Source organism: Eurytemora carolleeae, unplaced genomic scaffold (genome assembly GCF_000591075.1).
Source record: "Eurytemora carolleeae unplaced genomic scaffold, Eaff_2.0 scaffold2428, whole genome shotgun sequence".
Taxonomy (NCBI): Eukaryota; Metazoa; Arthropoda; class Copepoda; order Calanoida; family Temoridae; genus Eurytemora; species Eurytemora carolleeae.
In genome coordinates, this window is record NW_019402097.1 from 1 (window position 1) to 16,445 (window position 16,445).

Below are 16,445 nucleotides of genomic sequence, written 5' to 3' on the forward strand. Positions count from 1 at the left end.
AGGAGATCAAAATATATCAAGGTGACGTGGCAGAAAATAGAGTTCATCTTGCCGCGTCTGAGTATCCGGCTTCTCTCCTCAGATCGTCTTCCGCCACACTTGATGCAATATCTATAAAAGAGGAAATAAAATTAATTTTAAACTTATCACAAACATCTTTTTAATCCATTGTCAGCTATTATTAATTTTCATGCTTTCCTTCTTTAGTGAACTTTTTTCATTCAATGGCAGTTTCGCTCGGCCCGGAAATTGTCTTAGCCTATAACCCAACATAATATAACATTTTGTTATTGGACGTTTTGTATCAATACCGTTGTGTACCTTCTCATTTTCTGTCTTTAAGTTAAAGTATAAATTAGATAATCAGAAAAAAGTTTTTCTGTTTGAAAACTAAGTGAATATATTCATTCGGGGTTTCTCTTCAAAAGTGACTTGAGCTTGCTTTAGAAAATTTCGCCCCCTTTCCTGTCAATTAACGGTTCATTTTCAAGTCAACAATTTTATTTAGTACTCAAAGATTTTTCTGTTTACATTGGTTGATTTTTAATTAATTCATGTTTTTTAAAGCAAAACTTTTAAACTTCAATTTGGGTCCTTTCGATCACGCCAAGTGACGAGAAAAATTTGGCCCCGATCATTTCAGTCGTTTTGACTTTTGTTAACAGGCAGGCAATATATATATATATATATATAAATATAAAAACATTCGGGTTGGGTAACATTTTTTAAGGTTGATAGCAAACAGGGGAACAGACAAGCAAAATATATGTATATATATATATCAGTTGAAACGCAACAATCTTCTTATAACATTTTATTCATATATTATGTTATATATATATATATTATATTATATATATATATATATAGATATAAAAACATTCGGGATGGGTAACCTTTATTAAGGTTGATAGCTAACAGACGAACAGACAAGCAAAATAGATATAAAAACATTCGGCAGGGTTACAGTATGGAATTATAATTCAGAAAATACCATGGCAGGCTTCTTTAGTTACCTTTGTTCCTAAAATTCTAACCAATAAACTCTATTAAGCTCTATTTATATTTCTATCTAAAATATCTCTCGCATGGGCCTCCTTATGAATCCGTTTTCAGACATTGAAGTTTTTTTTATTTGAGGTTTTAAGTGCTTCATAAAAATGTGAGTTCTTTATCACTTTTCAAAATTGTATTCTCGACAAGCTTGCTTTTAATACAACCCGTATATTTCAAAACGGAAAACAAAAACGATTTTTGGTAAAATCTTTTGTCAGAGTTGAAATTTTTCAAAATGTAATATACACAAACTTGTCCAGTATGTAATTATGGAAAAGGATATATGTTATTAGTACACATTTCGAAAAATGTATAGGCGCAGAATTTCTTCTGGAAACTTTGGGCTTAGGTCTCCCAACCATCGTTCATCCAAGATTTCTCTTAGATTGTTCCACGAATTTACTAATCCAGCATTGATGACACAAAACCATAGTAATTCATTTTAAACTTAAGTTTCCAGGATATTTTTGATTCACAACTTTTGAATACCAGACATTAATACCTAAAATGGCCATCCTAGTTTTCGTTGGGATAAATTAATTGTAAATATCTCCAAAAAGTAAGAAAAACCTTAAAAGTACAAAAAATTATCTCAAAACGATGTAGCTATATATATCTACACTAGTGACCTAATTAAACATTAGAATTATAGAGAAAACTTAAAAAAGTCAGGTTTACAATCTTTTATTGGCAAATTAACATATAAATACGAACATGCTACTTATAAACTGTACATAAAGGAAAAAATGTACTGTACAGTGTACATAAAAGAACAGTAGGTTCCTCTGATAATAGAAATCATTATTTCATTTAGACATACACCGCAAAATGCACATATATAAAGGAAGAGTTCACGAAAATACAATTAGGTAGAAGAAACAAGTAACGAATTTTAATTTCGAAACCTTTATTTCATTTAATTCGATTTTTCCGGGAAAACAACTACAGAAGTCCTTCAAACACCATTCGTAAAAATACTTGATAAAAAACGCGGCTAGAGTTCTGTAAGAGAGTCCTTCTGTTTCTTTTTCTCCTAGAAGATACTTCAAGGGAACTTATATTTATCTTAAACGTTTTCAATTAAAAAAAACTTAGTAACAATAGTGACGGGGCAGAAAGACCCAACTGTAGTACAAAACTGTAGGAAGTATAAAATATTAACAATGATAATAATAATAATACAAATAATAGTAATAATAATTACACTATATCACAAAATAACAAAAAGTTGAATAAAGGTGAAATGATTACTACTTTGCTCTAAACACAAGTCACAAACTTGGTGTTGCATCATCATGAATGTTTTCTCCAAAATAGTCGAGAAAAGAAAAGGGATTCAAAATTTTTCTCAATTTTTTTTTTTAAAATCCCACCACAGTTGAAATATTAATTAAAAATGAAGTGTTGTAATTTTTACGGTTTAAAGCGTGGTTGTGTTGTTAAGGGTAAAATTGGGGAATTTGCTTTTGGTTTCACAGTGGTAGGCGATTATATCAATACAATCAAGACGAGTTTCGATTTTAATTTAAATATAGATTAAGCTGTTACAAAGCATGGATATTGGATTCACAAACATAAAAGTCAAGAGCATCTGTCAATTAAAAAACTTAACTTGCGATTTGAAAAAAGCTTGTTAAAATCAAAATTAAAAAAAGTCGTCCTTGCTGTATTGGTATAATCGCTTACCACTATAGGATAAAATTTTATCGCCAGAGAAAATTAAAGAGAGAGAACGACTTTTGGGGCGGTTAAAAAGAAAAATAAATCAATCGATATTTGATCAAATAAAAAAATCAGAATTTAATTTATTTTCTGGACCGGGGTTTCCGCTTCGATGAGTCCTCCTCCGTGTCCTTTTCAGCATCAGGAGCAGGGACAGATTTGTCAACATTAGTCTCCTCCTTCTCCTTCTCCTTAGTCTCCTTCGTCGGCTCCTTCTCCTTCTTTTTCTCCTTTTCTTCCTCTGCTTGAGCTTTCAACAGAGCTCTTTCAGAAGTTGACAATTCTTCTTTTTTCTCCTTTAAAAAATATAATTTTAAAAATTCCGTCCTTAATTGGGGGAAAATATATAATTTTTGGCAGCGGCCAAACTCTGTTACTCGATTGGCCGCAATTAATTATAAGAAGAGAGATATTAGTTAATATTTTAGGGTTAGGTTAGGGTTAGAAACTTTCTGGGTCACGCGCTGCGGTTAGGACAGGCTAGGAGGCCAAGGGCCACGGCTAGGACAGACTAGGAGGCCGAGCGCCGCGGCTAGAACTGGCTTTCTCTCTGTCTTATAATTTATTACGGCATTCGCGACTAACACAGATTGGCCGCTGCCATAATGTTTAAGGCGAGGAAAAGTATTAAAAAGGTTGAAATTGCCCCTTGAAGTCCAATTCTACTTCCCCCCCCCCCACATTCTTCAGAAAAAAAATTTGACACCCCCTGCCAAGGATTTAAAAACTATTTTCCAGGATAAATTACCTAACCCTTCTCTCTACACACGGAAAAACAAAATGAGGGAAAATAAATAGGTGTTGATCAATTACTACTGTACGCAAAACTTTCAATATAAATCTGAGTTTTTAAAAAACAAATTTCGTCATTGACAAGATAGATCATTATTCATTATGCATGAAATCAACGCAAAATTTTTGAAATTTCTACCTTTTGTACTGGTTCCTTGTCTAATTTTCCTTCTTTTTGTTTCTTTGTTTCAGCAGATTTTCGTTTTTTAGGTTTCTGTTTCACTTCATCTTCGTCATCAGTGTCCTCATCGAATTCGAATGCGCCCATAGCGTCCTGGGCCTTTTCCGCAGATTTCCTCTTCTCCACCTTTCTTCCAACCCGTTCCTCGGTAACCACGGGCTTCTTCGGAGGTTTCACCTTTATCCTGACCTCCTTCTTAGCTGGCTTTTCCTCGTCACTGTCATCTTCGTTTTTCCCGGATTTTTTCTTCTCTTCTCGTTTTCGTCGTCGTTCAATCTCGTCCAGTTGGTCCTCACCCTGGTAGAGGGATATGTCCACTGAAAATTAAATATATTTGTTAAACATGGAATTGATGAAATGTACAACCAACACTTTCTTAAGTGTTACCATGTATTGACATAGTAACAAATATGTCACAATACCTGTTTTATTGTTTATGCAATAATTACGAAATAAATTACGGAATAGTACGCAATACAACTACATTAATCCGTGTACACTGTACACTATACGCACAAATTATGTGATCATATTGCAATTCTCAGTTCTTGAGATCCGGATCCTGGATCCGCACTGGGAAAAACGTCCTCAACATTTCTTCAAGATTCACAAATTTTTTAGACGATAGAAGAATGTTCTAATTTTTTTTTTGCTAAAACTTAGTTAACCTTTCAGAAATTTGGAAAATTTTGTCAAAACATGATTTGTCAAAAATTTTGATTTGTGTTTTGAGAGCAATATTTTTGGTTTTGGTTTATAATTTTCTCAATGGATTCGCATATTTTTGCAGATCCGAATCCTAAGCACTGGTAATTTATAGATTTTTTAAATAATTGAGAAAGTTGGATGATTATAGTCTACTTACATCCATCTGGATTATCCTCTGTGAGTAAAGAATCCACATCAAGTTTCCCTGCAGCCTTATCCCTGGCTCTCTGTAAGATCTTATTGATCCTCTCCTTCTCCTCCTAAATCAGCAAATTTTTATAATTGTGATTGTCGAAGTTAAGTTTTGTTTTTAATCATCATTGCTGAAACAATCTCAAGAACTGACGATTGACGAGGGTCAACCCAGACCGAAATATATTTTCAATAAAATGTGGAACTAACTTTTTACTCTACATAGGATTGGGCCATCACCGAAATTTAAAAAGATAAGCTTAAACTGAAAAATTGAGAATTCAAATGGCAGTATTCCCCTGCTGTGAAACTAGTTATTTCCCCATTAAAGTGAATGTTCGCGAAAAATGAAATTGGGTAAAGCCTGATATCGAATTATTTAAATAAGCAAATTTAAACAGGGTTCCATATAATTCCATCCAATACATCACACAAAAACAGTTAAAACAAGTGTAAAGCAAGATCTCAACAATCCCATATGTTGATTGATTGATATAATATTTTTTATATAAACAATTAATATCCCCTCCTTACACTAAAATTATTATCATTATTATCATTATTATCATTATTATCATCATTATCATTATTATTATTTTTATCACTTTTACCATTATTATCATTATTATCATTATAACCGTCATAACCATCATTACAGTCATTACCATCATTACCATCATAACCATCATAACCATCATATTCATTACCACCATTACCATCGTTATCATCCTGTTATGATAATTATGATCATTATGATCATTATAATCATTATAATCATTTTGATCATTTTGATCATTATCATCATTAACATCATTAACATCATTATCATTTTCATCATCATTATCATCGTTACAGTAACTATTATCATTCATATCATCAGTATCATCATTATTATTGGTATTATCTTAAATCATTAATCGCACTCTCTTTTTAGAATTTTCACTTGAAATTACGTTGACAGTCCCTTTAAACACAACTGACCTGTTTTGTCGTTGAAATCTGGTGCATAAATATCTCCCTGGGGGTTATCCTTGGCGGGGATAATATGGGGCTCGTTACTTAACCACTGTATCTTGATATTCCTAAACAAATTCAACATCTAATCAATTCTGCTTAATAAATTGTTGGAACATCAAAGGTTTACACCAACAGATGCATAAATAAAGATATTAGAAAGTGTTCGAATTCATTTGCATGAATTCTTTAAAATTTTAATTGGTGAAACATTTAATCAATCCGTTGGACCAAAATAAAAATTAATTTTATTTTTGTATTGCCATGCAGTTTGATAAATTCTTTAATGCTTCTTAAGTTATTGAAGTTGAAGAACTTTAGGGGGGGGGGGAGGCACAGGGGGCAAAATACCCCCCCCCCCCCAGTAATACTACCCCTTACCTAGAGCCAATGAAGATATTTTGCAATGCTTTGCAAATATAGAAACCATCATCAGGGTTTCTCACAGCTAAATATTCATCCCTAAACAAAAAATAACAAGTCTTAACATTTGTTCAAATATATTTTATAATCTTTACGTAAAGTTTGTAAGTGTGGCCGAATTAAAAAATTTTATGTACATTTAAAAATTAAGTTCAAAATACGATGAAAAAATCTGTTCCCAAAATACAATTAGAACATCACGTCGATAAAGTAGGCACTGAACTCCATGTTTATTGGGAAACCCTGTAATGTTTTACGTACAGCGGTGGGCAATAGTATCAATACAATGTAGACGAATTTTCTGATTGTTCTAAGATTTTAATGTAAACCATTTTAAAGGCCTGTTTTATAATCTCAAACTTGAGTTTAATTTTATGAATTTTTAAAAGTTTTTAAAGAACTGTAAATAAGTTTTATAAACGCCAAAAGTGTAGCCACTATCCTTTTAATAATGAGCCTTATCTTTCAAGGTTAGTTTCTCCCTTCTAACTTGTGTTCATGTCTCTTTCTCCAAGTTTATAAATCATCTGTTAAATAAATATTCACAAGGTAACTTTTACACTGGGTTTCTTGATTCTCTTCTATTTGAAAAGAAATTTGAAAATCTCAACTCAACTATAAAAAGCTCATTTTATATTTTCGTACCCGAGGCTCCGGTGCATTCTAAACGGACATAGGCTACAAAGACTGTAGATTTAAGCGAAAGTAAATTACTTGAAAAAAACTGGATCCTTTGATTTCTTCTTGGGAGTCTCTTTTTCAACTTTCTTCTTCTCAGCGGGCACTCTCTCTTTCTGAGAAAATGATATAATTTTAAAAACTTTTAACTGAATTAAAAAATGAAATTGACTTTCTTAGATGTTCAAGTTATTTAAGTTTCTCCCGTAGTAACAGGTGACCTCTTAATTAGGCCATTTAAACCTTTATCTGCGCAAAATGGAGGAGAAATCCTCATTTTTCCTTCAGAAAAAGTATCATTTTCTTTCTTTGTCTCTGATTATGAAATATACACGTCACTTTTCAAGAAAAACAACAATGGTAAATTTTAAATTTGTTAGAGAGGAAAACAAGGATAATTATCAGCTGTGTTCAGCCGAAGGTTTCTAAGGTACTAAATCTACATCCCTGGATCGAATTTAGTGAATTTGAGGGGTCTATGAGCTACCTACTATGATCACCGATACATATCCTTCCTAAATCTTTAACTAGGAATCGGTGATTTGAATTTGAACGAACAGTAGGTGGTTTAGCGACCTACCTTTAATTCATTAAATACGGTCCTGTCACCGACATATTTAAAACGCTGGAATAAGTAAACTATACTAATGAACAGTCTTATTTTTCTCACCTTGACTGGTGTATCTCCCTTCTTCTCCTCCTCCTCCTGCTTCTTGATCGTCTTCATGATCTGATCCATTTCAGGGTCCTGGCTCTCATAAATAACAGTCGGCACACGTGCACGCTTACTCGATCTAATCAATCAATCAATAAATCAATCCATAAATCAATCAATCAAATAAATCAATCAATCAATATGTCATGTTTATTGATTGATAACAAAACCCTCAATCAATCAATCAAACATTTTATTACTCAACTTAACAATTAATCACTCAATTAAACAAATACTTATCAATCAATCAAACAATAGATCTCTCAATTGAACAATTAATAATTAAATTAACAATAAATAACATAATTAACTAAAAAAAGTTAATTAAAAGTCAATCAGTTAAAATCATATAAAAAAATAATAAATAAACTTAAGAATTATAATCCATGGATTAACCAATCGATCATTCAATCAATCAATCAATTACTTAATTGATCAATCAATAAAAAAATATTTTATTCAGAAAAAAAATTATCAAACAAAAACGTAATCCCAAACTATCAATTTTGTAATAGATAAGTCCAAACTTAACAAACTTAACCAAAAAGTTGCAAAAGAAAATGAGTCACAAACCTTTTTTCCTCTTCTGGAACAGGTTCTTCCTGAGCTTTCTCAATTTTGCGCTTTTGCCGCGGAGTTTTTTCTGCAACTGGGATTTTGGGCTTCGCTGGGGATCGGGGACCTGAAAGGATTAGAAAATTGGTTTAAAGTCCTTTCTTTGTATAGAAATATCATGGAGCAAATCCTTTCTTTGTATAGAAATATCATAAAGCAAATCCTTTCTTTGTATAGAAATATCATAAAGAAAATCCTTTATTTGTATAGAAATATAATAAAGCAAATCCATTTCTTTGTATAGAAATATCATTAAGCAAATTCTTTCTTTGTATAGAAATATCATAAAGCAAATCCTTTCTTTGTATAGAAATATCATAAAGCAAATCCTTTCTTTGTATAGAAATATCATAAAGAAAATCCTTTCGTTGTATAGAAATATCATATAGAAAATCCTTTCTTTGTATAGAAATATCATTAAGCAAATCCTTTCTTTGTATAGAAATATCATTAAGAAAATCCTTTCTTTGTATAGAAATATCATATATAAAATCCTTTCTTTGTTTAGAAATATCATTAAGAAAATCCATTTCATTGTATAGAAATATCATAAAGCAAATTCTTTCTTTGTAAAGAAATATCATGAAGCAAATCCTTTCTTTGTATAGAAATATCATAAAGAAAATCCTTTCTTTGTATAGAAATATCATTAAGAAAATCCTTTCTTTGTATAGAAATATCATATATAAAATCCTTTCTTTGTTTAGAAATATCATTAAGACAATCCTTTCTTTGTATAGAAATATATAGAAAATCCTTTCTTTGTATAGAAATATCTTTAAGAAAATCCTTTCTTTGTATAGAAATATCATCAAGCAAATCATTTCTTTGTATAGAAGTATCAAAAAGCAAATCTTTTCTTTGTTTAGAAATATCAAAAAGAAAATAGATTATCAAGTACGATAGGTGGCAACAAAGAAATGGACCAATTAATTATACACGACGTCACAAGTGTCAAATATAACAAGGAAATTTTCTCACTTAAGTTAACTTGTTTCCAATATTGAATAAAAAAGTGTACAGACAGAAAGTAAAGAACACATAAATTGTACTTATTTCACTGTTAGTAAAGCACTTTATTTTAAAATTATCACTATTATTAATTTTGTCCGAGACAAAACTTAGTTGACAGGTGTGACGTAAGAATACAGCTGTACTAGACTGTACAAATTCTAAGTTTCCATTTATTGTACTTGACAATATATTTGTCATAAAGTAACATAAAAAAGATTGACATATGACATATGAAAATTGACGGGGGAGAAGGGTCGAAAATGTCTCCTAAAATGCTAAAAATTGGATGGAAAAATTAAATGAAAACCTGGTTTTTTGTTCTGAACTGGGGGCGTAGCAGCTTCTTGCATTTCTATTTCAGACTTAGACTTCTCAAGTTTTTCAAGATTTTTCTTCGGGGGTACAGGAGAACTACTATTTTTCGGAGGCACGGGAGAACTACACTTTTTCGGAGGTACAGGAGAACTGGATTTCTTCGGAGGAGCAGGAGAGCTTGATTTGACCTCCAGTGCAGCTTTAGGAGCTACTGTAGGGGCTTTAGGGACAGGAGAACCGGGTTTAGGGACTGGTGTTGCGTCTTTTTTAGTCGGAGCAGGAGGAGTTTTAGTCGTTGGTTCAACGCTCTGAAAAAAAATAAAAAAAGATGAAAAACTTTTTTTTCTTCGGTCAGATGGATAATATATATAAATGTTTGTTATCAAATCAAATCAAGCTTGTCGCTGACCAAACGACTGATTGGCTAACCATTTTTTACGGAACCAATTGGTAACCCCAGAGAGACATAGGTTCATTTTTTTGGAAATATTATTTCAGGCAACGCCGGGCACTTCAGCTAAACTCATGATTATATAGTATATACCAAGCGCGGGAAAACGGCGGAATTAAATACGACTATGGATAATAATATAAACCTGGGCACTTTAGCTAATATTTTACTATTTAGGAGGGGAGGGAGGGGGGCTGGGAGGTGCAGGTGATCTGAATAAATACCTTGGGGATTATGGGTCTTGCAGGAGGTTCATTGTTCAGATCATCAACTCCTTCCGTAGGAGCTGTAGGAACTGCAGGTGCAGGGGGCGTACTCTTGGGAGCTGCTGCACTGGTAGGTTTGTCAGAAGAAGCAGCAGCAGAAGGAGAAGCTGTAGTGATGGGAGCCGCTGTAGTGATGGGAGCAGCTGTAGTGATGGGAGTAGCTGTTGATGGAGAAGCAACTGATGCTGTGGGAGCAGCTGTTGTTGTGGAAGCAGCAGCTGCAGGAGTAGCTGCTGGGGCGGGAGCTGCTACTTTGATCTCCTGGACAATATTAAATGATTGTTTCCTCTTAATTAACAACAACAAAAAATCATTGTTTAATAAACAGTACTTTTAATTAAAATTTGCTGCTATGATCTATTATCAAAAAAATTCTAGGAATGCAATAATCTATGTTTAATAATTACTATATCGTTTTAGAGAGCTTAGAGAAAAATTTTTGATAGATAGTGTTTTTCTTAATTTTATTTCATATTTTCGAGTGAAGAAATAAACTTTAAAATTTGTTTTTAAGAAACTCATTAAAAACTGTGGAGAAATGTTATGGCGGAATATGGTGTTAAAATTTTTTTTAAAATGAAAATATTTTTTAGTTATACCTTTAGATCTGATTGAATTGTAGGCTTCAAGGGTTGAGATATAGGTATTTCATCTTTAGCTAAATAATAATTGTATTCTTAATTAAAACAATAATAATAATAATAATGATAGTAATGATAGTAATGATAGTAATGATAGTAATGATAGTAATGATAGTAATGATAGTAATGATAGTAATGATAGTAATGATAGTAATGATAGTAATGATAGTAATGATAGTAATGATAGTAATGATAGTAATGATAGTAATGATAGTAATGATAGTAATGATAGTAATGATAGTAATGATAGTAATGATAGTAATGATAGTAATGATAGTAATGATAGTAATGATAGTAATGATAGTAATGATAGTAATGATAGTAATGATAGTAATGATAGTAATGATAGTAATGATAGTAATGATAGTAATGATAGTAATGATAGTAATGATAGTAATGATAGTAATGATAGTAATGATAGTAATGATAGTAATGATAGTAATGATAGTAATGATAGTAATGATAGTAATGATAGTAATGATAGTAATGATAGTAATGATAGTAATGATAGTAATGATAGTAATGATAGTAATGATAGTAATGATAGTAATGATAGTAATGATAGTAATGATAGTAATGATAGTAATGATAGTAATGATAGTAATGATAGTAATGATAGTAATGATAGTAATGATAGTAATGATAGTAATGATAGTAATGATAGTAATGATAGTAATGATAGTAATGATAGTAATGATAGTAATGATAGTAATGATAGTAATGATAGTAATGATAGTAATGATAGTAATGATAGTAATGATAGTAATGATAGTAATGATAGTAATGATAGTAATGNAAAATAACAAAATAATGCTAATACTAATAGTAATAATAATAACAATACTGTTGTACAAAATTTGTTTTAACATCTAGCCAGTTAATCTTACCATTTGTTTCCTGCGCCTGTGCTCCAGTAGCTCCCGGGGTAACATGGTTTGGAGCCTGATGGTTAGCTCCCTCCACCTGATCAGGTTTAGCTCCAGGTTTAGCTTTGGAGCCAGGGGGGCAGAGAGGAGAGACGGTAGGTAGAGGCATAGGTCGGGTCGGAGGGATAGTGGTTCGGATCAAACCTGAAAATTAATCTACAATTTACGGGGGTACAAAATGTTAATAATAAATTCAAACAAAATGGACCCGATGTGTTTTCTCTAAACAGGGGTATATATATAATTTAAAAGTTATTTATCATTGATTGTATGGGATTTAAAAAAAACAAATTAACATAATAAACATGTTTTCTAAAAACTATTCAGTGAATAAAACCCAGAAAACTTTAGCTTGACACTTGACATGAAAGAATTTTTTTTGAAATTATTATTATAACATAGTTTTTAGATTCTTAATATTTTAATTGTCAAATTATAAAAATATATTTTTTTTAAATAGTTATCTATTCTCTCTCCAAGTCTCTTTCTCTTGAATAAACGTGCAGGGGATTTATATCTTAATAATTAACGTCCAGATTACAAATATTTTATCAATTAACCAGCCGGGGATATATATTTATTAATTAACGTCCAGATTATATAAATCTTTCAATTTACCTGCCGGGGATATATATTTATTAATTAACGTACAGGGGACATATATTTTATTAATTGACGTCCAGAGTATATACATTTCAGGAACTAACGTCCAGAGGATACATGTTTTATAGGGGATATATAATTTATTTATTAACGTTCAGGGGATCTATAAATTATTAATTAACGTCCAGAGTCTCTTTCCCTTGAAATTAACGTCATGGAAATTTATATTTATTAACTAACGTCCTAGAGATATATATTCTATCAATTAACCTTCAGGGGAATATATTTTATTAATTTACGTCCAGAGTATTTACATTTCAGGAATTAACGTCCAGGGAAATTATATTTTATTAATTAACGTCCAGGGGATATATATTTATTAACAAACGTGCAGGGTATTTATATATTTATTAATTAACATCCAGGGGATATATATTTTATTAAATAACGTCCAGGGTATATTCAGACTGACTGAGACAANGTTGCTTAGTTAAATTGTAGACGATATTACTTTGTTAAATTGTAGACGATATTACTTTGTTAAATTGTAGACGATATTGTTTAGTTAAATTGTAGACGATGTTACGTAGTTAAATTGTAGACGATATTACTTGGTTGAATTGTAGACGATGTTGCTTAGTTAAATTGTAGACGATGTTGCTTAGTTAAATTGTAGACGATATTACTTTGTTAAATTGTAGACGATATTACTTTGTTAAATTGTAGACGATATTATTTAGTTAAATTGTAGACAATGTTACGTAATTAAATTGTAGACGATATTACTTTGTTAAAATTAACTTACTGTTCAGAAATTTAAACGTTAATAAAATATATATTTTTGCGTATTGTGCATGTAAACATTGCGTAATATTTTTTCTCTCTTATCTCTACACAACTGAAACTTTAAAATGTACTTCAAAGCGTTTTTTATTCTCTTAAAACGCTTCTCCACAAGATCCGTTGTTTATAACCTTAAAATCTTATCTTAATTTGATCTATCTATCTACCTGGTTGAGATTTCTCTAGTGGTCTGGCCAACCTCAAAGGGTTGACCGGCTTCTGTTCAGCTGCTTTCAGGTCACCAGCTAAAATGAAACTATGTTGTAACAAATTCCAAAATAATCTTTAAATCCTTTAAAATAGAATTTCATGATGAATGCATTGATTAAAAAGAAATAGGTAAAATTTTCCGTAATGATGAAACCTGTTTAATTTGAAGGACTAATTTACTTAAATCTGAGCATAATATTCCCCGCCCTTGGATGCAAAATTATAACAAAAATCATAGGGCAAGAGTACGATTGATTGCTTCTCAATTGATATTTTTTTTAATGCCATTTTTTACTTTTTATTGCTTTGGGATTCATTATTGCTTTGTAAAGTACCAGTTAAGCACTTTATTGNACTACAAGTGTGATTTCAAGTGACACTCTATGCACAGACGGCAATGCCCGATTCACAATAGTATCCTTTAAAGCTTTGTCTTATCAAGAAGGAATTATATATCAATGTTTATAAGTTAATGAGTTTGAGAAACCGATTGTTTTCAAATGGAGGTTTCTATTTCCTACAGTACATACAAATTGGAATTATCATGCACTTTTAAACCTGGGAAATTGGCTAAATCTTGCCTATTATTGATCAGAAAAAAGTTTCTAAGGTACTTTGAAAATAGGGCACTGCCCTCTTCGCAAAAGGGTCACTAATCTTACTCGTACAGTCCCTTTAAGACTTGAAATAAGGGGGAATTATTTCTATACCTGGTCCTATTCCGTTGGGTGTGGCGGAGACTACCGTCGGAGCGGCGGTATCATTAGCAGGCGGGGCAGGGGTAGGCGGGACAGTGCTGGCGGTAGAAGGAGTACCGTTAGCAGTTGGCTGATCGTGGGTTTCCATATTCTAAATATAATATTTTTTTTACTATTCGGAGGCGGTTAACAAGCGAGGAAACTTAATTCAAGATCAAAGGTATCTAGTCCCTCTGTCCCAGAACAATTTGTAGGGGACAGAGGGACTAAGGTCACAAAAGAGAATACATGTTCAAGATAATGGGAACTATGATTTTATCATTCAATTCTATATTTGGTTCAAAATGCGATACTTTGCTTAGTATTTTACTGTTAGAAAATTAAAGGTATTTTAATTAAGTGATTTTACTATTTGATATAAAGCATTACACAGGTTAGAACAGAAGTCCGAGAAACTAAAAATTACTGAACGTAAAAGAAATGATGTGGGACAATCTGTCCCACATCATTTCGGATATAGCTCTAAATTGCGATTTATCGGGACAACTCAGAAAATTTCAATATGAAATGGGACAGTGCTTAAGATCCGGATCCAAGGGGCAAAATATCAACCAAAAAAACAAAACTCAAACCCCAAATCTTAACTGTTAAAATAAAAGAGAGATTATAAAAATTTCCTGAATTCTAAATGATTTATCAAGTTTTAGCATAAAATAGCTGTAAAAATAAGCAAAAAGTAAAGAAGAAAATTTTTTTGACAACTGAGCTTTGTTAAAAAAAATTAGGTAATTTCCTAGAGAGGTGGCCCACATCTTAAAAATGCCGACCCATACGGTCGACTCTGCTAAAACAATCGCCGAAAATATTTGTTAAATCTACGCCATGCTTTTTTCTTTTCTTTAAAATTTTCTCAGTAATTACCTTTCAGGATGTGTTCGCATTCGTAGAAACCCCAAGAAAACAATTTAACAATGCGTTTATAAATTGTTTTGATTTCACAGATTTGCTTCACAACAATTTCTGTTGATTCTCCAATAAATGCAGAGAATTATGTTTCAGTATTTCTTCATTATTCTGAAATAAACAGGTCTTCAACTATTTAAAATTTGAAAGAACATAAAGAATGCACTTGTTCCACAATGTTCACTGTTCACTTCACCCTTTAGTCGCCATTACAAGGTGCAGATAGTGTCCGCTAGATGGGGTTAGTGAATACACCGGCAGCACAACTTTCCGAGCTTTCTCATGGAACGTCGTCTTCTCTATAAGAAATCAGAAAATTTGTAAACTTATCATTTAAACATTTTTTCAAATATTGTTAAAAAACCTTAATTCCATTCTCTCACAATAAAATTTCAAAATTGTCGGGCTTTTCTTCCGTTTTTAAAGCATACACGACCGTAAAGGATTGAAATATAAATCCCATAACAGAATTTGCACAACGGTCTGTCCTATTCTCCTATAGAGGACGGTTTCTGGACCCCCCCCCCCCCGGCCCCGCGTCAGCGCGCAATAAAAAATGGTTGTGTCCCCCCTTGGCACTATTGTTAAAAACCCCTTTTAGAGAAAATATTAATACCTTTTTAGTACACACTTCCCAAGTGTTAATAAATTATTTATGTAATTTTCTTAAGATGGACTCATCAGAGTCGACTATCCTTCTCAATACTGTAAAGTGTAAGCTTCAAGGGATGAAAACTAGAAATGGAAACGTTTCTTAGAAAATATCTATATTTCTATAGGATCGCTACATATATGTATTATGATGATATCAAATATATTTACACTGAAGGCAGTATTAATTAAAGCAATTTTTCAATGAAACTTTTTAGTTAAGGGCAAAAGTGAGATTTTAAAGTATTTTTCTATACGATGTAATTATATTTAAATGGAATAAATGCGTAATTTCAAGTGACCCTCCATTTATAGAGTGGCATGTCCGATGCACCTTTGAAACCTTCATTTCTCCATCGTTTCTGGAGAAAGACATGCACTTTTGTAGAGAAACCACAAATAAAAATAATCAGTTTTCAAAATGGGAAACATGTATATTTAATGCAATACTTGATCAGTAAAAAGAAAAGCTTTGAAGGATATTGTTGTGAATCAGAATATAATTTATTTATTTTCTTAATCTTTTAGTTTGGGTGAGTGCAGCAATGCAATGCAATGTAGAATTTAGATAACCGGATGAAGGGAAATGCAAGCAGATTTAATAATAAAAGACTCCCCTCAGGGGGGAAAGAGGTGCTCGCCCCCCCAGCTCGTGCGCTCCTGATTATTGTTTACTCAATTATAGAGATGTGTCTTGGCAAAACTGAACTATTTAATAAAGCTGCCCTCAAATGTATCCTATTCATGTTTGACCTCAGATCCCCCCCC

The 16,445-nt window shown here is 31.9% G+C and overlaps 2 protein-coding genes across 2 annotated transcripts; both read right to left on the reverse strand.

Moving 5' to 3' along the window:
• Positions 1–1,724: 1,724 nt before the first annotated feature.
• Positions 1,725–4,742, reverse strand: LOC111717821 (nucleolar protein 58). The gene is made up of 4 exons (XM_023493268.1): positions 4,617–4,742; positions 3,710–4,068; positions 2,743–3,074; positions 1,725–2,519 (listed from the first exon to the last, which is right to left on the reverse strand). Exons 2-3 carry the CDS (start codon positions 3,836–3,838, stop codon positions 2,862–2,864), a joined length of 342 nt encoding a protein of 113 aa, XP_023349036.1. The 5' UTR covers positions 3,839–4,068; positions 4,617–4,742; the 3' UTR covers positions 1,725–2,519; positions 2,743–2,861.
• LOC111717820 (nascent polypeptide-associated complex subunit alpha, muscle-specific form) lies at positions 4,609–15,159 on the reverse strand. Its single transcript, XM_023493267.1, has 14 exons — positions 14,985–15,159; positions 14,076–14,214; positions 13,323–13,400; positions 11,671–11,853; positions 10,742–10,800; positions 10,101–10,403; positions 9,418–9,733; positions 8,055–8,163; positions 7,437–7,560; positions 6,803–6,882; positions 6,047–6,127; positions 5,605–5,733; positions 5,290–5,380; positions 4,609–4,719 (listed from the first exon to the last, which is right to left on the reverse strand). Exons 2-14 carry the CDS (start codon positions 14,209–14,211, stop codon positions 4,609–4,611), a joined length of 1,800 nt encoding a protein of 599 aa, XP_023349035.1. The 5' UTR covers positions 14,212–14,214; positions 14,985–15,159.
• Positions 15,160–16,445: the final 1,286 nt, after the last annotated feature.

Excerpts from the sequence above, each read along its gene's own strand:
- LOC111717820 (XM_023493267.1), bottom strand. The coding sequence starts at position 14,211 with ATGGAAACCCACGATCAGCCAACTGCTAACGGTACTCCTTCTACCGCC. Across the intron at positions 8,164-9,417 it reads AGTTCAGAACAAAAAACCAG|GTCCCCGATCCCCAGCGAAG; the intron begins GTTTTCATTTAA and ends TAATCCTTTCAG. Across the intron at positions 5,734-6,046 it reads AATATCTTCATTGGCTCTAG|GAATATCAAGATACAGTGGT; the intron begins GTAAGGGGTAGT and ends GAATTTGTTTAG.
- LOC111717821 (XM_023493268.1), bottom strand. The coding sequence starts at position 3,838 with ATGGGCGCATTCGAATTCGATGAGGACACTGATGACGAAGATGAAGTG. Across the intron at positions 3,075-3,709 it reads ACAAGGAACCAGTACAAAAG|GAGAAAAAAGAAGAATTGTC; the intron begins GTAGAAATTTCA and ends TATTTTTTAAAG.